The sequence below is a fragment of the Lepidothrix coronata genome, unplaced genomic scaffold, assembly GCF_001604755.1.
Source record: "Lepidothrix coronata isolate B3197 unplaced genomic scaffold, Lepidothrix_coronata-1.0 Scaffold28, whole genome shotgun sequence".
Lineage (NCBI taxonomy): Eukaryota > Metazoa > Chordata > Aves > Passeriformes > Pipridae > Lepidothrix > Lepidothrix coronata.
In genome coordinates, this window is record NW_016690208.1 from 5,691,614 (window position 1) to 5,717,333 (window position 25,720).

Sequence of the window (25,720 nt, forward strand, 5' to 3'; positions counted from 1 at the left end):
AGCTCCTCCCTGAGCAGCTCCTGCGTGCACAAACCGGGGCTCCTTAAAAACTGTCTCCCCCTTCTTGTTTGAGACCACCATTAACCAGACTGGGGAAGCAACTCCAGAGTGACCGAAGAGGTCTGATGGGAGCAGGGAGAGCACACACTGGAAAATGAGATCAGTGTCACCTGGACCCCAGCACGTGTTCTCTGACATCCCCCTGGCACATGCACGCACAGCACTGTGTGCACAAAGGAAAATGGTTTTTTTTTCCTCAGACTTCTATTTTGCAGATATTTAGGGAGAAAATGGGCTGCAGATCAGATCCAGAGCCATCCCTCAGACCTGTGGATTCAGCCCCTGGGGCAGGTAATCCCAGCTAACAGCAGAACCAGTTCACCACAAACACACCAAGAGGCAGCTGACCACCTTTACCAGCCAGTGGAAACCAAAGCTGGGCTGGATGGGGGGCAAACACTGAGGTCACGGGCTTGGCAGGTGTCTCAGAGGCTGCAGTTACTCTCATGTTGTCACATCTGGCTCAGGAGGAGCTACCTCTGATGGGGATCACTGAACACAAACTCTGAAGCTCAGGGCACAGCACACCAGTGGCGTGTAAATACACCAATTCCTACACAGAGGCACACACCTACAGCCTAAATGACACTGAAAATACTTGTGCTGTGTCATTAGCCTAAGGGTATCACATCTTAAAGTAACACTGTGAAGTCTGCAAATCAAAATGCGAAATCAACTGGCTCTGGTGCATATAAAATATTGCATGCACAGTCACTAGAAGTGTTGCAAAATCTATTTAAAATGAGTTTTATTGAGATGAAAAAGTTTTCCATGGTAACTACAGCACGTTAATCAAAACCAAGTGCTTCCCCTCCATTAAAACATGAACCGGAATACTTTTTGTTCAAAAATACTTAAAAAGTAATCAGTTAAATGGAGTATTTTTGGATGTGCTTTGCTCCGTACGCTGGTTACTGTTTCTAATCTGGCTAATGAATGCACGCTAACGAGAGGTTGTCTGCGTGTTCATCAGAGGCTTTGAGGGGAACCTACTTCTCTGAACAGCCTTCAGCTGTGAGCTGCTCTGGCAGGGGCTGCGGCCCCTCGGGTGGGCCAGGCTGTGGCTGGCCAGCCGTGCCCTGCTCAGGTGGCAGTGTCCTTCCCACCCTACAAAGTACAAAAGCACTGGAGCACTCCACGTATACAAAGCAGTGTTTCTTGCTACCATCACTCCCTCCTAAAGCATCATCTTCTGGATTTCCAGGCAGCTCTGGAGTAAGGAGTAGTCCTTTTCTTATCGGGTGGTTTGAAGTAAGAATAAACGGGTGCTGCAGGATATTCTGCGTCGGGGTTTTCTGCCATCATTTTCAGCTTGGCTTCAATGGCCTTTATTTTTGCACTGACACTGGAAAGAGAAAAAGCAGAAGAGAGATTGAGCTTGATTTTAGCATGAAATCAGACTACAGCAATCTAGAGATTTTGCTGACACACGAATACTCATCACATGAGGAGGGGCCAGGCAGCCCCACTGCTGCATCTCCAGCGAGGCAGGAACGCACTGCTCAGAGCCCACACTGCTGCACTTCAACCCTCAGCACGGATTTGCTCCTCCAAGATACATCACAGCACCACAAAGTAACGGCCCCTGCACCTACTCAGCACTTTCTCGAGGACGCTGAGGCAAGAACACGACAAGGCTTCCTACTCCATGTGAAATGATGTCACTTCAGGAGGTCTGAGCATGTGCAGCAGAGCACAGCCCCGAGCAGGCTGCTGGGAACAGCACAGAAATGAAAGCCAGACTTCCTCCCAGCTACAGCCTGCTCGGGATGGGAAAACCCCAGACTCTAATTAGGTCAGGAAGAAACATTATTTCAGCATTAGCAGGGTCTATCCCAAAGGGAGAAGCTATCCTAGGTTACACCCCAAATTCCTAGGACTTTTGTTATTCAGTATCCTCTGTTGCATATGGACCGAGCAATGTTCCCTTCCCCGCTGTGGCTTCTTGCACCATCCATCCTCACTAGAACAACCCCTTTGTGCCACTGATGCAGCTAGCAATCTGCATGACTCAAACCCCTCTGCTCCTTGCTTCCTAGCCTGTTACTTCTTAATTCCAAGCTCATTTTATCTGAAGGCTAATGCATTAATCTGGTCCTGGTTCCTTATAGGGTTCCACTGACACAACACAGAGGAAAACCACACACCCTCTCAGCCATACTGAGAATTAGCAAAGCAGCTCTATGTGCTTTAGGTAAATGCAAGGGTTGGGATTTATCACATCCCACAGACAAAGACTTACAGCCCTAACACCAGCAAAAAGAAATAAAATAAAATTAGTTTTATGTTAAATACTACTTGTGACTTTGTTTTAATCTTCTGCCACTACAGTAGAAGTTTCTGCTCATAAGCATTTTGTTGAAACAAATCAGTCCAGCACAAACCCCCTCACTGAAATCCACATGAAGTCCAAACCATATTCTGGCCAAAGGAGCAGGAATGCTACACATTCCCAATTCCTCTCCTCATCTCTTCTCCTTCCCACGGCCCAAGTAGCTCTGCATGTTGGAAAATAAACTTCCAGTCTAAAATGTCCCACATTAAATGAGTTACCTCACAGCAGCTGCCCTTCCAAAAAACAGCTCTTCTGCCACATTAGAATTTTAGCACAAACAATGCCAACAGCTCTAAATCTTAATCTTACTGAAATGGAAGAAGTTGGTTCCCTGCCAGCCCCACAGCTGGGTCACCTCTCACCCACCCCACCTCCTACCTTAGGTTAGACTGGGGCGGCTCCGTGCTGGACGACGGCTCCAGACTGATTGGAAGGATCTTCTCGTTTTTGTTGTGATCGTATCTCTGCAAGGAAGAGAGCAGGGATTGAGCCAGCTGGAATCAGGAACAAAGAAACATTTCCCCACAGGTACACTTTAAAGCTGGATTAACATCACCTCGGGGTTTGTGAAGCTTTGGCTAGGAAGGATTTGAGTGGCCAAGCACAGAAACAAAGCCCAACCACAATATTTGGTTTGTACCAGCAGGGAATGTAGACTCTGATACCAGTTATGTGCGTTGTACTATGGATCCTTAAACCTTATCCTGTCACTTCTTGTTCCCCTCTACACAAGGCAGGAAGCAAAGATGGTAAATCTCAAGGTAACTACTGTTCTGCTTGCTCTGCTCTTCATGTGCAGAGCCAGAAGGTGACACAAGCACACGAGTGCACGGAATCAGGCGGGGCTGGGAGGAAAGAAGGGGGAAAAAATAAAAAAGACCAGTTAGGAACCACCTCCTTTCTGTGGAAAGCAGCTTGTGAGTCTGTCATCTCTGTGGGCAATGGGCCTCCTGAACTATTTGCAGTGTTCTGCTTCCTTATTTCGCTTGGCACTGAGTCAGGTTTGGTTTTCAGCAGAGCTGCTCAAACCGACAGTGTCTGGTGAGCCTTGGCCACTCATCTCAAAACTCCCTGTCTTGTGCTGATCTTGTCTAAAACAAACACTTGTTACAATAAGCCCAAGTTTTGTGCTGTTAAATCTTTCCACGGAGGGATTAGAAAATGCCATGTGCACCAAAGTGATTATTTAGGCATGTTCCTCCCCAGAGCCTGGCCAGCCAGGCCCAGAGCTGCCCAGCTCAGCTCCAGCTGAGCAGACACTCACTCCTCAAACTCCTTTTATGGCCTGATCACTCCCCAGGCATCCGGAAGCACGTGGCACTCCAGGAGCTACAGAAAATGGAGACAGGATTTGCACCAGCTTGGATGTGCTGACAAGAGCCCTTGAAGTCAATAATTAAAACAACATGGTTTCCTCCCATGAAGATACCTGGTTTGGTTTTTTAGCATCCAAAACAGATGCACTAATACATTTGATAGGAGAGAGTAGAAAGCTGCTTGTAGGATAATCAACATGTGCTAAAAGGAAACTACCCAAAGGAACAGAGCAACAAACAGCTCCCCTCTGCCTCCCCCAAAATTGGTTTATCTGCAAAGAAATTTATTAAAAATGAACTGCTTTATCAAATATGAGATAGTAAATAACTGTAGGAGAAACGAGAACTAAAAAAAATTAAAACAAGGGTGCTCCAGAAGGTACTGTCTAAGTTAAAAACTTGATTGTTTATGTGACAGAGTGAGCAATGAAAGGATATTTAGCTTAGATGTGAAATATGTTACTTTAAAGTCAAAACTAATTAAAGCTCCTGCCACGTAAGTGCTTTCAGAAGTGAAACAAAGTAACACAGTTACCGGTAATTGGGAATTTCCACACCTCTGCTATCCCAAAAGGGAGCAAAACCACAATGGGAAGGATTCAAACTTCCAGCCAATTACTCACGAAGTTTGGGAAGAGTGAAACATGGACATTTATAGAAGTAATGTGTTCACACTGCTCTGATCAGAAATCCCCTCACAAAGAACAGCAGGCTAAAAGGCCTGTCCTCACCCACAGCACAGTTTGGGTACAGAAGAGAAGCTGTACATTGTTAACATCAACTCCACAAGTTATTTCCCAGAACAGAGTGAAACTGCCTTGCCAGTCCGATACACCTCTGATAAGAATTGTTCCTTAACATTCAGTTTTTCAGTTTTGCAAAGCAGAAGCAGTTCTTGTCTGCAGGAGCCGCTCACCTTGACCTGTGCGTGTGCCCACCGCACCACCAGCTTCTTGGAAAGGGCCAGCTTCCCATTGAGACACTGGATCGCCTTCTCTGCTTCCTGCACAGGAAGACAGTTCCATAAACAAACCAAGCCTTTAGTCAAAACCGACTCACGTGCACAGAGACTTTTTTCTTCGCTAACCAGCCCACTGTAAGTGCCTCTCGCTGAGGACAAAGAGAGTCTACCCCGTCGTGTCCCAGCCCAGGATACCTTTGGAAGACTCCAACATCTGAGTAAAGAGACTTAGCAGCATTACTGCTTTATCCTTCCACTAGTTTGGGGGGAGGAAATGGGGGAAATACAGCATTCAGAGGGAGGTTTATGCTACAGGAGAAAATACTGTGGCTCTTTACAGTGATTACATGTGTCTCATTAACACCTATCTATGCTCATTCCAGATCCTGCTCGTGGGCACTGGGGACATGATCCACTCAGTCCTGTTCTCAGCAGTTTTGGGACACTCCCATAAAACCTGACTCACAGCAGCTGAAGATTTATGTTGCAATGCTGCTCCACCTTGCTATGAATAATTTTCTAGAGGTAATCCAGAGTGTCAGGGGTCTTCTGACATCCTTGTCAGCAAATGAGGTCATACAGCCACAAGCAACCTCCAAACATGCTCTTCTTCCTAACTTTTGGACAATTCCAGCAGAATTATGACAAAACAACTACAACTCTGATGTTGCTGGGGAGCATGACTTGAAATTTTGATTTGTAGTAAGAGTTAAAAGCCCAAATGGAGAGCTAAGGGCAGCTCACTCCAGGATGCTGCAGATGTGTCATGTTGTATAAGCTGGGGTTTGTGCTTTCATGAAGCCAAAATTAAAACCAGGAGGACTCCAGAGCAGTTCTGGATTTCAGGTGGTCTGGCAGGCTGGTTCAAGGTGTGGATCGTGTCCACAGTGCAACTCCATGAGCTCACTGCAAAAGTGGGCCAAAGAACTGCCCCTTTCTGAGAAGCATTAGAAAGCAGGACTCAGGGAAAGACTACAGAGGAGAAGGGAAATCAGTATTTGTTATTTCCAAGAGCAGTCACAAAGTGGCTGTGACAGAGTGGAGCCGTCAGAGTCCATGGGTTTGGGCAGACAAGGTATTGAATTTATCCCTTCCTGCTGTAGCTCTAAATTAATATTTAAAAAAAAAAAAGGAGGGGAAAGAAACCATCAGAACTTTAGATAAAAGCAACTTACCTGTTTGGTTTCAAAGTTCACAAAACAGTAACCCCTTGGTTGCCCTTCCAGAGCACCAGACTTGTGAAAGAGAAAGTCAAATTGCTTTACTTTGCCAAACTTCTGAAGGAGTTTCAGAAGGTGGTATCTGAAAGGGAGAGAAGACATTCATGACACCTTTTATCACACTGAAAGTGAGGAGATAAAGAGGAATCCCCCAACACACACGGTTCACACTCGGTCACAGAAGCTGTTCAGCTGTGTCATACACATATTCCCAAATCCCTGCAGAGGGGGGTGCCCTGCACAGCACCCCTCCAGCATCCAGAGCTCTGAGTGGTGTTATCAGTGACTCTCCAAAACCCCAAGGCACAAAGCTGCCTCCCAGCAGAGCCAGCTGAAGGGCACACGGAACATCTATTAATAGCTGGCTTTTGGGCAATTATGCAATGGCTCCTGAGGGTCTGGGAGGGTTTTGCCTTCTGCCTCTCTAAATCACACCTACTTTGAAGCATAACCACCACGCCTCCCCCCCTCTAGCCCTGATGTAACCACCTGAAGCTCCATCCCCTGAATTCCTGTTGCAGCACAAGCATTCCAAGCCCACAGTCCACAGCACCTGAGTCCCTCAGGATCCTGCTATTCCTGCTGCCCTCCTACTCCCTGTACAAGCAGTGCCAGTCCCATCCCTTCCCTGTGCCAAGGAGTGCCAGTGCACTGACAAGGACATGGCCAGGGCACACAGACAGGCAGCCACACTCGCCTGGCAGAGCTGGGGAAGCAGGAAGACAGAAGAATAAACAGAACAAACCAGGAATTGCCAGTACATCTCAAAAAAAAAAAAAAGGGCACCAGACAGCCCTCACTATCATCCAGGCTAAATCTGCCAGTGCTTCTGGCTCAGACAGCTTTTCAGTGACAGGCTCATGGAAGTCAGACACTTTTTTAGCCAATTATCTTCCTGCCATCCAGTGGGGATTGTGTGCTGTTTCCAATAAAACTGGGGAAAGCCAGGGTAAATCTGTCTGCTTAGTATCTAGTGCATGGAGCAACTTAAAACAAGGAGCACATTTGTTGTTTCGGCCACATCTGATCCTGAAAGTTCTTTGCAGCTTTTTTGGTTCCTTGGGACTGAAGTGTTTAACAACACTGGCTGACCTGGGAGTAAAGTTGCTACTTCATTGTCTGACCCCATCCCTGGCATTTAAGAGTTATTTAATTGTTTATTAAGGGTGTCTTAGTCAGGACTCGCCTCCCAAGAGCTGTACAGAGTTTGTTAGACAGCCAAGTAGTCTAAGCCCAATTTCCAGTGTTTAAGGTAACACTCAGTGCTCTGAAAGCCTACCAGGATAACACCAAGTGCCCGTGGAGCACCAGGCACTGGATGAAACCTCCCATGTCCAGACACGAATGCTCAGTAGTGGCCCAAGCCAGCCAAGTGCACCAGGCAACTCCAGGGACAGTCCAGATGGGAAGGGCAGACAGCATTTTTCCTAATAAAGCCTGATAGGATGTCTGAAAAGGGCTTTAGCCCTTTGTTAAGCTTCAGGAGCCAGGCAAGAAAGTTCCAGGAATGTGAGTCATCCCACAGGATGGGTCTCGGTGGACATTCAGGATGTGCACTTTTAAAGAGGTGAAGGTGCAGCGTGTGCACAGACGAGCAGCGGGAGGGCCAGGCTGTCTCCCAGGGGAGCACACACATTGCAATTGCTTATGGGAGGCTTCCTACATCCTTCGGAATACACGTGAAGTGCGTGGTCTTCCAAGAAGCCTAGGAACCCTCAGTCTGTGCTCAGAAGGCAAGGGGGACAGAAAAGAGCAGGAAAAAAAAAGGAGACGGTTACACAGCAGCCGAGTTTCACTGCTCCACCTCAGGCTTCCAACAAGCAGTTACAGATGCACACGTGAAAAAAACAACTTTAGAGATGTGATGTATCAAAAAACCCCCACATGTTGAACTTCCAGAGCCTCCAACATATGGAAACACACCTCAGGTTTGCTTCTGTAAAAATACTGCTGAAAAAAGCCCTTGGAATTTCAGCGGGATGGAAATAAAGTCCCTATCACCAGAACGCTGTTCCCCTTCTGGCCATTACAGAGGCAGGGGAAGGGCAAGGAGGATTCTCCCTGTGTTCTGTTTAGCACCAACAAAACCCTGCAGCTGTCCTGCCAAAAGGAACTCTTTGTGGTTTGTTTTCTTCTGAGAATCTCTGCATTCAAATAACACTTTCTTAGCAGCGAGGTGGTAGTTGCTCCTTGAAAACAAACTTCATTAAGAGTCTAGAAGCAACTTATGTCATCTATTTTATTTAGATTGAAGAGGATGCAAATGCAATTTGCAATTGCAATTCTACAACTGCAGGTCACCTACTCTCCACGGAACAGCTCAGAGGTCTTGTACAACTAAATGTTTCAGGCTGTGACTATGATTTGCATTGCTAAAATATGGAGGGCATTAACAGTAACTTGACAAGCACTTCTCCAGGACTTCAGTACTGAAGGAAGACCAGCCACGGAAAACCCGAAGCCTTAATAAAAAAAGAAGTGAGACCACGCAAAAAGCTTTGCTATGGCAACCCCATGGGCTGTGCAGAGCTGGGGGGTGCTGGCACAGCCGTGGCCCCCCGCAGATCCCGCGACCACCCTCCATCCCCACTTCCTGTCATCTGATATGGATGCGACACAAACCAGCAGCTCCCCCATTTCCCTTTCCTCCTCTCTTCCTCCTGGCACCCCCAGCGCTATTCAGACGCAGGCAAGGCTTCCTCCGAACAATGCTGTCCCGAGGAGCCCGCGCGGGGACCGGGCCACATGCGAAAGCCATTATTGCGAGGAATTCTGCCCCACTGGGACCCGGCGGGGGGCTGCAACAACAACTTGTGCACACATTGTTTTCTAGGTGAGACTCATCAAGATGGGATCCTCGACAAGCAGCACAGCGGCCCGAGGAAGTCGAACACCCGCTTATTTCACCCCCCGTGGCAAATGAATGGTCATTCAAAGGCTACGGGAAACCAGATAATAGGTGTGTGTGACCAGAGAGCTGAAAACTAAATCCCTGCCTGCCCCAAGCGCTGTAAAGTCTCAGAGGGCTTTGCAAACAGGAATGGGCAGAGGAGGCACTTCTGCCCCACTTGCCACACGGAGACGTAACTAAACTACGTGTTTTTGCCCCATGGGATGGGAGCATTAAGGGGTAATGGGATCAAAGAGCTGAGCCACAGCACATCCCCTGCCCTGCTGTGCAGCTGGGGGACAAACACTGCACCAGGCAGTGCCCCCAGCGATGGTGAGGGGGATCTATGGTTTCCTTCCTCAGGACACCCAACCAGAACCAACCAGCTGCTGCTCTCCTCGTGCACTGCCCTGGCAGACCCCACAGCAGGGATCACTCTGCCCTGGCAGACCCCACAGCAGGGATCACTCTGCCCTGGCAGACCCCACAGCAGGGATCACTCTGCCCTGGCAGACCCCACAGCAGGGATCACTCTGCCCTGGCAGACCCCACAGGGATTATTATTCAGCACCAGAAGTCCTATGTCACAAACAGGTGTGAGGTCCCCTGGTTCCAGCTCACCTCCTTCCAGCTGCTAAGAACACTCCCAGGAGACTCCTAATACCATCTCCTTCCACAGGCAGGCAGTCCTTTAAGGATGCTGGATAAAAGAAGTCACCCACAAACATCACCAGCAAGGAGCAATGCCCACCAGGAGACCCACCCTAACCCAGTGCACAGGGTATGTCAGCACTCCCAGCTGAGTCACAGTTGTCCAATAACCCCCCAAATAACCCCCCAAAACCCATCAGGTCCCAGGCTGTAATTTGTGGGCAGCCCTACATCTATAAATTCCTGTTTCTGCAGCTTGTGCTCCAACGTGTACCTTACCTTTTAACTCCCCAGCACTTGACTGCAGCTACAGTTTGCTCTTTAAATGGAAGCCTTGGATTGATTCAAGACTTTCTGAACTCATTTCTGCTTGAGAGTGTCAAAATCACTTATTAAACTCTGCCAACAACTCAACCAACCTTACTCTGTCCTAAACAAACCCAGCACAGAAATAAAAAAGGCAACTCTTCTAAAAACCAGATAAAAGCAGCAAACGAGGAAACAGCCATTTATTTTTCAGGGGTGTGATTCAGTCATGTGAGCAGTAACCTCAACAAGGGTAACTGAGATGAGCAGCTATGAGCAGAGATGCAAACCCTCAGCATAAAGGGCAAGATGACTTACAGAAACTTACTGACCTCGTACAGGACCACACACTTTCTCTCTACACTGACAACGTGTTAAAAGGAACCTCCTCCTCTTTTATTCACAAGGAAATGGAGATATAATACATTTTTCAGCTCAGAAGAGCCGTTTTTAAAGCAAAACCAAAAGCAGGGTTATAAAGCCTGAAATAAGCAACAAGCACTGTCACTCATCACCAGGCAAACTTGAAACATTTAGGAGCCTGGAAGCACTCAAGGTTCGAGGACCCTGGGGAATGAAACCACCAAACTCACTTCAGCCAGGTGATGAAAACAGTGAATTTTGCCATATAAAACTATCACTTGTCTGGCTGAAATTCAGAGGAACAACCTGGATCACCCTGGGAAGTGAAGGGCCCAATGCACTTACACCCACTGCTCCTACCCTCACACCAAACCAGCTTCTGAATCCTTGAGGACCCAGCAAACAACACCCTCAGGAATTCCTGTATCTAATTTTACATGGTCAGTGAATGTGGACAAACCAGAGTAATGGAGCTGGGAGTGGGATAAAAATGGTAATTAATGCAGAAACCTCCCAGAGCTGAATGGCTGAACAGCACAATGCATTAATGATCCCATTTAGGGGCTATTAGGGAACTGCTCTGCTCAGATGAACCACACTCAGAATAAAACCCCAGCACCTGCACACACACAAAAAGGACCAGGAAGGAAAAGTATTCCATGACAGACACACACAATAGTTAATCAAAAATGCTTGTTTCTCAGGAGTGTGTAAACCCCAAATTGTTTTGGTTTGTGTCTTTTTTTTCTTTTTAATACAACCTACTGATTTCTCAGCACACCATCCAAATATTGGACAGCACATTACATTCCCTTGACAATTTAGCTGTTCAAATGTTGTGTTTGCTCAGGAGATAATTATCTGTAGCCTGGGGAAAACAAACTGCAGAGACACGTGTTTGGTTTGTGCAGTTACCCAGCACAGCAGCCACACCACTCCCACCTCGTCACTCAGAAACTCCTCTGCTCAGCCCACATCCAGAAAACAAAACCAGGCCCCTGTGTGATCCAGGGTATATGAGATCTCCTCTGCCCACCCTCATTTCCCAACAAACCCCAACCACTCTGGGTTATGATTTTGAGGGTTGTGTCCTGTTTTATCGTTGTTTGGCCACTGTCACCCTGAAAGTCTCTAACGTGATATTCCACCACTTCCCCAGTTTAGAGAACAAGGATATTTTCATCCCCTGGGCTTCCAGCCCGAGCAGTGCCGCGGGGGGTGCTGTTTGCAGGGGTTAAGGACCTGCCTCTGAGCCCCTCTGGAGGCACCCCAGACACATCCCCCCCACACGGGCTGCTCCTCAGTGCCGGGGGAACTCGGGGACCGCTCCAGTGGGCGGCTGTCACCCCTTACAGGGAGCACAGGCAGGAGCTGGAGGTGCTGTACCAGCCTGTGCTACCTCCCGGGACACCCAAACCGGGGGGGACTCGCCCCACGCCCCGCAGAGCCGCTGGCACCGGGGGCACGGCAGTGCTGGGGCTGAGCCCCGGGGGCTGCAGGGCTGGGCAGGGCTCGGCAGGGCAGGGCCAGGCAGCGCACACGTGGCTCGGGGTGCTGCGCTGCTGGCGGGGGGACGCGGTCCCGTCCCTGGGGGCACCGGGGGGCGGTGACTCACTCGGTGATCTTGGGGTCGAGGTTGCCGATCCAGAGGCGGTGCCCGTCCTGCAGCGCGCCCTCGGACAGGATGGAGGCGTTCTCGAGGGGCAGCGCCTGGCGGCCCGGCTCCATGGCCGCGGGGGTCTGTGCGGGGTCTGTCCGGGGTCGGTCCGAAGGCCAGGCCCGTCCCGCTCTCGCCGCCGCCGCGGGGCCGCGCAGGCCTCGCCCCGCCCTTGGCGCCACTCTATGACGTCACGCGCGCACGCCGATGACGTTGGCCGGGACGCGCAGGGCCGCGCGACGGTGAGCGAGGCGGCGGCGCCCGCCCTCCTTCTCCCCTCCGCCGCCCCCGGTTGCCCATCGGTCCCCGGTTGATCCCCGCTCCCCCATCGATCCTCGGCTCCCAGCCCAGCCTTCCGCAGGGCCCCGGGGGGCGGCCGGGCCGGGCCGGGTAGGGCCGGCGCGTCCCAAGGACCAGGACAGGCGTGGGCGGGGCCAGGCGCGGGGCGGGGCGCGTCCCCAGGGGCGGGGTCATGTGGAGGGGCGGGGTCCCGAGGGGGCGTGTCCTGCGCGCACGTGCAGGGAGCGGGAGCGGGGTCGGCGTTCCCGGGACACCCGCGCCGGGATCGGGGGGAGCAGGGTCCAGGGAGCTGGAGAACACCGAGGCCCGGTCCCTCCGGGGGCCGCCACCGCCCCCGCGGGCACCGAGCCCCGTCGGTGTTGGCGCGGCTGCAGGAACGCCCCGCAGCCCCGGGCAGCCGGAATAAATAAACCCCGTGAGTGCGGGGGAGCCGCGGGGTGTCAGACCTCGTGTGGCAGAAGTTTCAGCCAACACCCGGTACTGTACGAGCTGCTCCACCTCGGCAGCCGCAGGGTCTGTGCCAGAGGCCCGTGCCCGAGGCCCGTGCCCGTCTGCACAGATGTGCAGAGCCCACACCGATACCTGGCAGCCACCGAGCCCTTTCCACTGCAGATGCCCGGACCCAGTGCTGTCACCCTGTGCCCATGAGTACCACTAAGCCCTAAATCAGGTTGTTTTCAGCAGGCCCAGTAGCCCCCCTGCCTTTCTCTCTTCCAGGTGGGTCAGAGAGGAGCTGGGATGATGGCTCTGGCACTGAGGTGGCTCCGTCCTCTCCCGTCCCTGCTGCACCGTTCGTCCTTCCTGCTGACCAGGGGGCTGCCAGGGGCTCCTATGGGCTGCCCTGCCCTGCTCCTGGAGGGCTGCAGGCAGTGTGGCCATCAGGTGCTGCTGAGCAGACAGCTGGCTACCAAAAAGGGTAAAAACAGCAGCTTTTTCCTGGTTTTGCAACCCCTCTCTCTATATATAATATATATGTATATATTTTGGCACATGTGCTCAAGTACTGGGCTTTTTAATCATTAAAAAGTACAGTTACTTTGGATTATTTTAGACTCAGTTCTGAATTGAGTCTACTTTCTAATGCAGCAACTAACTGTTGTCACAAATAGAAATTAATTTTGTTCTTTTTGTGCAATCTGCAGCTAAAGGTAAAGGGCAGAGCCAAGCCAAAGTGAATATCAGTGCTGCCCTAGTTGAGGATATTATCAATTTGGAGGAAACCAATGAGGACATGCAGGCAGTCATAGAAGCTCTGAAAGAAGATTTCAGCAGGAACATCAGTGTTAGAACCTCACCAGGTTGGTAACTTCCTTCTGTGATGCTCTGTGGCCCGTAAATAAGGTTACAAATCCCAGTAACGGAGAACTCTGATTTTTTCAAAGTTGATTTTCTTTTTCTGGAGTTATTCACGGGGCACCCAGTTGCTGCAGCCTTGACATCCCAGCTAAAGGCTTTCTTCACCCTGAGCTTGACCAGGAAGAATCCATTTTGGCTAATAGCTTCCTGGAAATAGCTTTTGTAAGTGGGAGATGTCAAAAGTCTCTAACTGAACTGTTTGCAGATGTGATGGAGAAGCAGGTTGTCAGCTAATGGTGCAGTAGGGCAGGAAAAATCCAATTGCCATCAAATTAGCCTTTTGGAAATTGCCATCAGGCTGGTGTCTGGCATGTACAAACTTTTTTTTGCTGTGCGTCTTTGTGGGCAGTGACCTGTACAAGCCTCGTTCACTTAGTGGATTTTGTGCTTTAGGAAGAAACGTGAATATATTTGACTAAGCCACAGTTACTCTAACACTCTGAACCCACGCATTTGTGAGTGTATCAAGTTTCAGGGATAAAATTTAACATTAAACAATGACCAAATTTGAATCATTCACCACCCCAGCTCTGGCAGGGGCACTTCTGTCTTTAATGGAGTTGGAAAGCGTAGCTTGGTCTCTTAACTATTTATTTTAACCATAGGTATTTTTTTTAATTCCACTGATAAAGTACCTCCTGTCCCATGTGCCTTTTGGCCTGTTAACATTTTGCAGCAGAAACTAGAGAGCAGATTAAGAGTAGCTCAGGGAGAAACTGAATACCTTAAATTAGGCAGTGTACAACACCCCTCTGGGGACCTGGGGGAAAAAAAAGAGGGGTTTAAGAGAGCACTGCTAAGTTAAAGACAATATTTTTCTTGATTTTTACAGCCACGTTTTTATATTCTTTAAATACTAAGGATTAAAAAATAATTATTTCCTCTTCATTCTTAACAATCCTGCTTAGTTTTCCTATTCTAGTAGCAAAAACAAACACGAGTTTTGTTTTCATGTTTTTGTGCTTTAGAGCAGCTTTGAAATATTTAGCTTGTGAATACACAGGGGATGCCTGAACACAAACAGCACCTGAAGTCTGAATAAACACTTTTTTTTCCTTTGTAACATCTATATTTTGCAAAGCAGGAGGGAAGTGGGACACTGCAGATGCATTTTTCTTCAGCACTGCTGCAAACTGCTGTATCATACTGAAAGTGCCTGTGTTTGGTTCTTTTGAGGGGCCCTGGATCACATAACTGTGGTGACCAAAGATGGGAAGTTTCCACTGAACCAGCTGGGGCAGATCTCACAGAAATCACCACAGCTCATGATAGTGAACATGACCAGTTTTCCAGAGGTAAGGAAGGACACGTGACTGAAGGCAGTGGGGAGGGATAATTACCAGGGGAACAAACAGGTTGATGCTGAGCAAAGGAACACTTAGACAAAATCAGTCAAACATGGCAGGGCTGGGAGCTCTGGCTGGGCTGTGTCACTTTGTGCTGACACAGAACAGAAGGGGTATTTTGCTGCTGACAGTGATTCCCCAGCCCTGCCTGGCTCACAGAGCAGCTCACCTGCAGCTGTGAGGGGTCACAGGAGAGTTCCATGCTGGGATTGCTCTCAGGGCTGTATCCAGTGAATGCCACACTGCAAGGAGTTTGCTTTGGGGGCTGCTTTCCTGTCAGGTGGATCTGCAGAGCAACACTAAGTCACAGGCAAGATTCCCTGTGCCCTGCCAGCCCTCCCCTTTTGCCATGTATTTATGGGACCCAGCAGTCCTGAGCCCACACACACACTCACCTGAGTGACAGACATGTCTCTGACACTGTGCCTGCCCTATTGTGTTAATTCAGTTCCTTGTGAAGACGTGGCCAGGCACAGAACCAGCCGTGTAGCTGGAATTTGTGCTGGACACACCACCACCATCATCTGGAACTTGCTTACTTACCACCAGGGCTGGGGACACCCCTGAGAGCTCGTGGGAGAAGCTGCTGATGGAGCTTGTGAGCTTCTGAGGAGCCTCCCTGGTGGGACTGAGCTGTGCTCAGTGTCACAGAGCTCGAGCTGGGCACTGCTGAGGTCGGTGAGCTCCTCCTTAGGCAGCGTCTGCAGGTCAGGACACAAATGAGGTGCTTTAAGTTATCTTCTGTGAGAGACAAGTTCCCTTAATTTTCTGCAGGAGCCTTAGACTTGCCCCTAAATGAGGCAGCAATGCAAATCCCACCTGGGGATCAAGCCCTTGGGGTGCCCTGCAGCTCCCACAGGCAGAGCCAGGCAATGGGACCAGGAGCAAGCGCAGGGTCAGCGATTCATCTCACCCCACGTCTGGAGGTTTGCCAGGGCTTATCTCTATTTATTTTGCAAAGGCTTTCCCCTATTAATTAAGTCAGCAAAGTCTCAGAGGAGGTCAGTGTAAGGCACTTGATGCCTAAGTGTTTCTTAAAGTGTACAAAGGCTCTGGAGAACAGAGGCCCCTCATCAGCGAGTGCGCCGAGGTCCCGCAGAGCCGGCGCTGAGAGGGCCGGGGAAGGCACTCCAGGACTTACCCCGTGTCAAACAGGACCTCAGGCTGAGAAATGGGCACGTGAGAAATTAAATATCCTCTGTATAGTATTGCCTGCATTTGCTTTCTAAGCCAAAGGACCACTTGTCACTTGGACTAGAACTATTTCTCTCAGTACAGTTGCTTTATACCATAACTGTTCTGTGATAGACTGAACTCTTTAAAACCATTACAGACACGATTACTTGATGTCATCGTTTACAGCATGTCGTCAGTACTTCATGACATTGAGAAGAAAATAAAAGTGCCTGAAGAGTGAGAAATAAAACAATCATAGAAAAGGGCTTGCAGGGCCAAAGTCTGTGCTCAAGATTTATAAAACTGAACAAGATGCTGGTTTTTTAGGTATTTTTTTTTCATAGGCTGCAAGAGCAATATTACAATATTTTCCCCTCCTTCCATCTCCTCCAATATCTGTGTTAAACAACACAGTTTTTACTGAGTGTTTCTTTCCACCGTCCCTTTTTATTCCTAACGTGCTGAGATCATTTTGGTTGCATTTTCTCTGCCCTTGTAGTTTCAGAGGACAGCAGTTGTCTCTTACAGAACACCAGCAGAGCATTCATTAGGTTCAGTGATGTCACGTGTCAGGGACCTGAACGAATCTGCAGAGCTTTAGTTTGTGCCTCAGATGACAAAAGCTGAGCTTCACAAATACGGTTTGAATGACATAAACACTGCAGCAGCCTGGAGCTGAAGTTAATGATGGCAAAGAGGATCAGAAATAGCATCGTGCCTGGTAGGAAACACCACACAAGTGCCACAGGAACACAAACTCCTTGGGCTTGGCAATGTCAAGAACAAACGACCTGGCAGAGCCTCACAGGAGCTCCGGGCCAAACTCTGCTTTAACTCTGCCTGGCACTCTCTAGAGGCACAACCCGTGCCCTGGGATGGAGGTGAAGCCTTTTAATCACCTTGCAGTCACCAGGAAAACCTGCCACCCCACCTTTTAAGCAGAGCAGAGCATCAGCCAGTGGCAGGGGAGTTTTGAGAAGTTAATCCTCAGTAATGAGCTGTAAAATAAACACGGCGCTGGGCACGGGCGCTGTTTCTCAGCCATCTGCTGCCGCCCCGATGTCCTGTGGTCAGGTTGTAGTGCTGAAGTGGTTAAGTTTGTTAACGTTTCAGAATTGGCACTGGGTGATTTCTAGTGGGAAACATTCAGCTGGAATTTTTAAATGCTCAGAATCTTTCATCTCCTTCGCCACAGTCAGGCTCTGCCTTGGGAATTTATTGCGGTTTCACTCTGCGTTGCCTCAAACCATTCGAATAGTTTCAAAGAAACAAAACAGTTTTCTTTTGTTGTTGCCTGCCTGCCTTCCCCTCTCCCCCCTGGTGCCCCCCTACCCTGATACGAGCGGCCGTAGTTTCCCATTCGGTTTGATCAAAGCTCTCTGCACCAATGTAACTTCCTGATCTTACTGGTAACAGAAGTAAATGTTTCCATGTTCCATGGAGATGGATTGCCAACTATTGACAGAGTTCTGGCATATGGGAATGATTATTTCCTAATTCCCTTTTACCTTTTGATCTGCTTTACAGAGCACAGCTGCAGCTATGAAGGCTATAAGGGAGAGTGGCATGAACCTGAACCCCGAGGTGGACGGGACGATGATTCGGGTGCCAGTTCCTAAGTGAGTATCACTGCCCGAGCTCATCACCACACAAGACAACACAGTAGGTTGCAGTGAGTGCCCTTCAGAGGGTAAACGTGCACGACTGCTGAATATCCTGATGCAGCTGCTTTCCAGATAGCTGTAAGTTCAGGTCTGGAAAAAAATGTGAGCCTCTGAGGGTGTCTGGTGGAACCTCTTCCAAGTGCCTGAGCTCTAAGTCATCATGTCTTGGCATCTGGTGGTTGGTTTTGTTCTTCATCCTCCCCATGCAGAGAAATCTCGGTCCTTGCTGGCTGCAGCACTTTGCAGGAGAGCCAGAGGCTTTTGAACCTGTATTGCTTTAACTCAGGAGCTGATTCTTTAGTGCCCTGCCCTAAATTCCCAGAATTACACCAGCAAAGAGCAGCAGTAAGGCAGGAGTGAATTTAGTGAACCAGTAGTATTAGGGATGAGTAGCACCTTGGTGCAGAGAGCACTAAAAGGAAGTGGTGAAAGGGAGAGGCAGGAAATTTATAGCTTTGACTGAAAAATCTGCTCCCTCTTCTCATCTAATACACATTGTGTAACTGATGGCTGCACGGAAGTTTTGGTGTGGGGCTGATGGAAAAGCAGGCTGCCCCTGGCCAAGGCATGAGCATTACTTCCCTCACCCATCACAGGTGTCTCCCAGCCCTTGGACAAGGCAGGAGGTGCCACTGCATCCATGCTTCAGTTTGTGATCAGGAGAAGCCATCCTGATGATCCCTTAGTGTGCTTTGGACTGCAGCATGCTGGGCTCTGCCTGGGAATGGGGGTCCTTTCAGGTGAAATCAGGGCTCCCAGCAGCTCCACTCGCTGTCACAGATAGTGCCTGTCACATGGGCACCAGGGTTGGGTGGCACAAGCAAAGCTCACAGGTTCCTTTGGGTGCTCAGACCTTATGGAACATCCAAATACTCTGGGCAGGTGTGGCTGTAGATGAACTCACACCCTGGGGTAAAGACAAACAGGTCTCACTCAGGGAGTGCACAAACCCCTTGCACAAGCAGGTGACTTCTTGGTAAAGATGAACCAGGTATTTCTTATGCTTTAGATCTCCTTTAAAAAAATTCTATGGAATTTTACCCAGCGTTTTCATCAGAGAAGTCTAATTGCAGCTTTCCGTTGCAGTCGGTGAGAGGCAATGACATTATCATTCTATTTGCTGATTTTCTTTCCCGTGCTCCCTGCCCTTCCCCCATTCCTCAGGAGAGGAGGCAGAGGAGGAGGAGGGCACCATTATCTTCATAATTGCTGAGGCTCCTGGGTTGCTGCACAGTGGTTTGATTGTTAATGGGCACTTGGGTCATCCTTGAATACGAATTGCAGGGGAGGAAACTCCAAAACTGCAGATCCGGAGCTTTAACAAAATACTGTGTTTTTAAACAAAGGTGTATGGTCTGTCACCATCTTCTGTGGAGCTGCAGAGCAAAAACAAGTCTTCTCTTCCCAGGGAAGCTCTGCCTGGTGTACTCCAGTGTTCCTCTGGTGTGTCAGGGTTGCAGCTCCTGGTCACTTCCTGGCTGCCTGGGAGCCTGGGAAGTCCTCAGTTAAGGCTTTTTGGGAGCTGTGCCCTGTGGGTCTGCCCTCACTGGCACCTCTAGTCCCTTTTGCTCTCCAGTTACATGACTGGATCTTTGGGAGTTTCATCCACTTACTGAAAAGACAAGCAGACAGTTCCAGCCTTTTAAAACCCTCTAGTGCAAAAAGGGGGCCAGAAACAATCAAATTCTGCAAGAGGGCTCTCTTTAATACTATATCCCTGAATTGCTTTTTAAAATTTTCTAGGTTTCTCATTATTTCCAACAGTTTATGAGAGGATTTATGACAGACAGATGCAATAAAATTGCCAAAATTACATCTGATATGGAAATTGAGCAAACAGATCCAAAATTAAGAGATATTAATATTATTTCTGCAGAAATTGGTTCTTCCATGAAAAGAAGTCACACTAAAAATAAAACCAAACCCAAATTGTCCTTACCTGTCATTAAAACCACTTCTCACTCTGACCTGTCAGCTGGACACACGTGTGTCGTATTTTGCCTTGTGCAGGTCCAGCTGTGCTCCAGAGTGTTTCAGCTGAGCATTTAAAAGTGGAGTTTGCTTCTCAGTATTTATTCTGTTAGTTTAGGTTTTGCACTGCCGTTTCAGCAGAAAAAATACACTCGTGTGGTCGGTGTTTACTTCTGCTGCCTGCCAGGATCCCTCTGCTCCCCGAGGCATTCGCCTGTTTCTGTGGCTAACGCTGCATAGGCAATATTTATTTGTATAAAAAGTAGCCTCCAGGGGTTTAAAAATAAAAATAAAAAAAGGAACCAGCCATGGGAACGTTTGTATTGGTTGATCTCTTGGCCGAATTTGACCTGACCTTGTGTCTTTTATGGTATTGCCTCATTTTTAGATTCATCTTTTTTGGACCCATTGTGTTACACTGGATATTGTTTGTAAATCAGTAATATTTTTACACATGTTTTACTGAAAGCCAGATGACTCATTTGAAAGTTTAATGACTCATTGTGAGCTTTTTTTTTCCCTTTGCCCTTTAAGAAATATGCAAAGATACCTATTATGGGGAGAAAGGACACAAAAAATCTCACTTGAAAACACACCAAGGCTGCTCCGAGCTGCACTCGCTCATCGCCAGGAGTCTGTCACTTGCTTTTTATTGAGCAATAAATGCTGCACCCTGTGTTTATCTGCAATTATGAATGCAGAGTGTTTAGTTAAGCCTGCTTTGCTTTAACTGATCCCTCTCCTTCACAGGAAATTCCTCGTGTTTGAGATACAGAAATTGCTCTTACCCGGATAAACGTCTTGCGTTGAGACGAGCCCTGTCGAGCTCGCTGTGGGTCTGCTCTGCCGAGGGCTGCAGGGCTTGAACCACTGGAGCTGGGGGAGGCAGAAAAAAAGATGTTACTCGTGGGATGGTGTGTGTTGTGACCCCCCCCGACATGTCATTCACCAGGCTTTGTCCTGGTCCGTGGGGGAACAGCAGGAATTGAGCCCGCTGCTCTGTGAGCTGCAGGAAGGGCATCAGAGGTGACAGATGGGGACCTTGTCCTCATTTCCCACTCTGGCACCCCTTCCCCAAGTTCACTTCACACTTTTTTTTAGCTTTTAGTGGGGGTAGGGATTACTAGTGGGGATTGGCTTATAGACAGAAAAGAAAACATACCTAAGAGCAGCTTAAAAGTCCCACATCTAGGGGCAGGATTAAACAACTGTCCTTAGAAACCATGGGCCTGGCTCGTGTTGATGGATTCCTTAACCAGAAACAGCATCTGCTTGGAAAAGCGTCCACTTCTGGCATTGTTGGTAGCATTGCTGAGAATTTACACACAGTCTGGCTGGAACATAAAACCCACTGAGAAACTCCCCGGCACTGCACGGTGATAAAAAGAAATTGGTGTTAATAAAGACAGACAAGGAGGCATGAAAGCTGTGACCCCGTGCCAAGAAGCAGAGGAAATCTGGCAGCGCTGCATAAACAAAAACATTTCCTTCAAGGCTCGGCAGCCCCGGGCAGGCGAGTGATACCCTCAGCTCAGCTCAGCTCAGCTCGCGAAAGCCGCGCTCGGCTCCCAGCGCTGAGTGGCTCCCCCGCCACCCAGCAGGAGATGGGAGAGATTTCCAGCTCCCCCCTCCAAGCTGAGCAGCCAGGATTGACTACCCCCCACCCCAAAAGCTGCCTGAGAATCTGACCTCACAGGGACCTCTGCCTGTGAGCCGGCTTTGGTGGTTCCAAATGTGCTGCGGGAGCTCTGGCCGGGGAGGTCGAACACGAGAAGCCCTGGAGGCACCGCTGTTGGGATGCGGGGAAACCACGAGGATCACAAGGATCCCTGCTCACTCCTCAGCCTGTGCTGACCGGGAGCCTCCTGCCACATGTGATGAGTTAGGTTGGATCTCAGGGAAAGGTTCTTCCCCCAGAGGGTGGCTGGGCACTGACCAGGCTCCCCAGGGCAGTGGGCACAGCCCCAAGGCTGCCAGAGCACAAGGAGGGTTTAGACAATGCTCTCAGGGACAGGGGGGGATTGTTGGGGCGTCCTGGGCAGGGTCAGGGGTTGAACTGATGATCCTTGTGGGTCCCTTCCAACTCAGGATATTCTTTGATTCTATGTGACATTCCCTGGCCATCTCCCAGGGAGGGGACAGGCACCAGGGTGCCCTGGGTGCCAGGGCTGGGATGCTGCTCTCTGGGTCTGTCAGCTTTCCTAGCCATCCCAAATTCCTGTAATTTCTAACTGGTTCTGGGAAGCCTGTTCCCTCTGGCACCATGAAATAGAGATGGCTGGCAAGAGGCCAGTGCCTCTGCAGACATCTGCTGGGAGAGACCTGCCTGCAGGGAAGGGACCTGCTGGGCCGAGGGTCCCACTGTGCCCCCACAGCCTGCCTGTAACACACACCCACTGTGAGGCAGAGCCCAGGCACCCCCACCCCACATTTCCTGAGCTCTGTGCAGGAAAAGTCTTAGCCCCAGTGTTTTGGTGACCCAGGCTGCTACAGCCAATTTCTAAATACTCCTGTGAATGTTTATTTTGCAATATCTCCCTTGAGCTAGCAAGTCTCAGCGAGAGCACTGAGGTTTTTCCCTCTCCAGGCAGCCTGGAAACTCCAATAGCTGTGAAAATTATTAAAATATTATTGTTAAGCACTAGCAGTTGACAGTGATCAGCTGTAGGTGCTGGGGCATTACCAGAGCTGAGGGGACACCCCAGCCATTCCTGAGACTTCTTGATGGTCAGACCCTCTCACCACCTGCGGTTTTCAGTTTGGAATGGAAAATTCAGGATTTTCTTGTGGCACCACAGCAATAACTGGCCCCACGTCAGGGGGAAGGTGGAGCTGAAGGTGGGCCAAGTTACCTGTGGCTGACCATGTCCAGCAGCATCCTCTTGTCCAACCAGGTGTTCACATCATCTTGGTGGGAAATCCTGGTCATGGTGAGCTGGAATAAAGTTGAGTGAAAGATAAACTCTGTAGCTTCCCAGTCCTTAATTCAGGGTTTTCAGTTGCAGGAAGACAAATCTGAGTTTCAGGAACTAAGGTTTTCTCCCGCCTTTGCAGGATTATGCTTTTCAGGATGACACTTTTCAGTTCCATCTTTCAAGTCTGGAGCTGGATTTTTCCTCTTTCCCACAGATGCTTTGGCAGCAGGAAATAAGGAAAGTCTGAACATTTCAGCATGACTTTCAGTCACTGCAGCAACAACTATAAACCAAGTAAGATTCAGTCCAAGTTCCCCATCTTAGGGCCAGGCTGGAAATTTTTCCTTCTAGGCTCAAGGCTTGCTGCCCTGGGGATGCTGTGCAGAGGTGGCTGTTTTTTCCAGGTGGACCAAAGCAGAATAAAAACGTGCCCTGAGCTGTTCAGTCCCTCTGCCCTGTGACACACAGGGCCTCCAAACAGAGCAAGGTCTGTCTAACACCAGCAGTTTTTGGGTGTCCCTGGCCAGGGCCTCACCATTCAGAGAGGATCACTCATTTACCCATAGTCCATCACAGAAAATAAATCTGGCTTTACCACACATGACACTGTTTTTCCTCTCCCTGTGTTTCTAGGGTCACCAGGGAGCACAGGGAGAACCTGGCCAAGCTGGCCAAGCAGGCCACCAACAAGTCCAAAGAGGCCCTGAGAAAGGTGCGAAGCAAAAGCATCAGCCAGGTAAAGAAGTCCAAGAGCAAAGTGTCAGAAGATACCATCTATCTGCTAGAAAAGCAGGTAATTTTCTTCCTTTCTGCCATATCTTGGTGTCTCAGAGCTCAATGGTGTGTTTGTCCCAGCCCTTGCTGACAAATCTCCATCACTGAGAACCCAGCGGGGGAATGGGCTGTTTTTGGAGTTGGTCAATGGCTGTTGTATTTGCTTTTGCTTTGTGAGATTGGAGACTTCAATCTCAAAGCCAAATTTATGATATGAACCATGGTAAGCTGACACAGGGGAAAAAACATTCCCCAAAAGCTTTTGCACTACGAGGGATTGTTGCACAAACCAGCTGAATTTGGGGAGCAAAACAATCCATGTCCATGCCTGTACCACCACTCACCCAGTGCCACTGCACACAGCGGGTGTTAATGAGGATTGTTTCAGTTGTTATTAATGAAAAGGCTAGCAAGATTATCTCTGTCCAGAGTTTTTGGCTCCAATTCAGGAAAATACTTAAGCACATGCCTAATTCCCTAAGAGCAGATGTCACTAAAGTCAATTACTTGGGCATAAACTCAGGCACAAGCCTAAGTGTTCTGCTGAATTGATGCCTCTGAAGGCAGGCCATTACTTCTTAGCTGTTTGTTTATTAACAGCTAAAGTTAGATACATTGCAAATGCTCTGGGACAGTTCTCTGTGTGCTCACAAAAATAAACATCGATATCCAGAGTGTTTGTGCAAGCAGGAAAAATGGCCATGCCATTGTAACCAAATCCTGTTGGGAAGCAGCTCTCCCAGAGCAGACAGATGGTTTTCTGCATTGGTAGAGGTAACATCTCCAGTGGAATTTTTTCTGGTACCCAAATTCTTCCTCATGAGGAAAGGTCATCATTAGACCTTGGGAGCAAGAACAACTTAAACCTGTGAAACCAGTGCATACTCCCCGTCGTGCTCCAGCCTTTACCTGCTCTTACTCAAGGGCCTGCAAATTTTGATCCCTTTTACATTCTTGCCTTGTCCATCCCATGTTACCAGGAGAGCTGATCCCTGGGCAGGGCTTGGACAACCACCACTTTATTTCTTTTTACGAGAAACAGACAGGTGGTTACTGGGTGTGTGTATTCCTGGCATGTACTAAGGCTCCTGCTGTTACCTGTGTGTTCTGATAGTGCTGCAGGAGGGAACAGCCCTCTCTTCTCTGGTGCCAGCACCAGCAGGTCTCTGCCCTGCCCTGAAGTCACTCCTTTCCCTCTAAACTCTGGCATCCCCTCACACAGGACTCTGACTTGTATTGTCTTGCCACAGATCCAGCAAATGGCAGATGAGGCTGTCGCTGAGATGGACAAGCTGCTGGCAGCAAAGACCAAGGAGCTGCTTGGATAAACATCATCCCAATGGACACACTGCCCCTTGGGCAGGAATGGACTGCCACGTGCCCCAGCACTCATCCCTGCCTGGAGGCAGCAGCCTCAGGGATGAGCAGCTCTGTGCCTTGGCTGCTCCCATTGCCCACCTGGGCAGTGCTGGAGGGAGGGGGGAACTCTGCTCGCTGTTCATCCAGGTGGGAACAGAATTGGGTGAAATGAGAAATAAAACATCTGGAAGGAGGACTGGAGGCTGCTGGAAGGGCTGCCAGGGAAGCTGAGGAGGAAGGACTGCCCTGCTCACCTCACACCCCATTTTGTGCTCCTGCACCACCAGCCCAGCAGGAGCCAGGAACACGTGCAGGGGGAACCTGCTGCAAACCTCAGCACTTATTTTTTCTTGAAATAAAGTCAAAATGAGATGTGGAGGAGAAGCCTTGCAACAGCCAGGTCCTGGTTGGTGTGTTCTCTTGGGTTCCCGTGTCCCAGAGGAAGAGTTTGCCCCACTGGGAAGGGGTGAGGGAGCTCAGCACTGGCTGTGCAGGTTGGGCAGGGGCTCTGTGGTACCCAAGGCAGAGAATTGAAACCAGTGCTGTCAGCACAGCTGCTTTAGCCAGGACTGAGAAGACCAAAAGCCAACACAGGAACTTCCCAAAACCAGTATCTGCCCCCTCTGACCAGTTACAGAGGACCTGTGCGAGCCACTAGCACCACATCTGTGGGGTTGGAGGAGGTAGAAGCAGGACAAGGTCCTGAGCACATCACACAGCTCAGCTCCTCGCTGCCAGCAGGTATTTCCTGATGGCAGCAAACGGCCTTGGTGATGGCAGGAGCAGGAAGGTGGTGGCAGCCCCCCAGCCCTGCTCCCAAGGCATGCGGGTTCAAAGAGCGCCGAGTGCTCTGCACTCCTTAAATAAACAACTCCCAAAAAGTGAGTTTGTGTGCCGCGGGGAGGGGGAGGAGGATGAAGGATTTGCTCTGCTAGGGCCCCACATGTCAACAATTTCTCTGCTTTGTGTATTTTGGCCGAAGCCCTTACCATGATAAATGAATAAAGGAAGATGGCGAGCCCAGGGCGGTTCCTCGGCTCGGGAAATTGCTTTCAGCCGATTACTGGATTTCTTTTGACATTTATCAACTGGGCTTCTTT

General features: G+C 49.4%; 2 protein-coding genes across 3 annotated transcripts; one reads left to right on the forward strand and one right to left on the reverse strand.

Moving 5' to 3' along the window:
* Window positions 1–781: 781 nt before the first annotated feature.
* Window positions 782–11,901, reverse strand: RBM18 (RNA binding motif protein 18). Of its 2 annotated transcripts, none has more exons than XM_017810349.1 (5): window positions 11,718–11,901; window positions 5,848–5,974; window positions 4,628–4,714; window positions 2,774–2,859; window positions 782–1,405 (listed from the first exon to the last, which is right to left on the reverse strand). In XM_017810349.1, exons 1-5 carry the CDS (start codon window positions 11,828–11,830, stop codon window positions 1,246–1,248), a joined length of 573 nt encoding a protein of 190 aa, XP_017665838.1. In that variant the 5' UTR covers window positions 11,831–11,901; the 3' UTR covers window positions 782–1,245. The 2 variants fall into 2 exon arrangements, with proteins under 2 accessions (XP_017665838.1, XP_017665839.1); XM_017810350.1 differs by lacking the exon at window positions 11,718–11,901 and adding an exon at window positions 9,404–9,599.
* Window positions 11,717–25,010, forward strand: MRRF (mitochondrial ribosome recycling factor). The gene is made up of 7 exons (XM_017810348.1): window positions 11,717–12,001; window positions 12,777–12,975; window positions 13,202–13,357; window positions 14,592–14,710; window positions 17,465–17,556; window positions 23,121–23,280; window positions 24,512–25,010. Exons 1-7 carry the CDS (start codon window positions 11,945–11,947, stop codon window positions 24,587–24,589), a joined length of 861 nt encoding a protein of 286 aa, XP_017665837.1. The 5' UTR covers window positions 11,717–11,944; the 3' UTR covers window positions 24,590–25,010.
* Window positions 25,011–25,720: the final 710 nt, after the last annotated feature.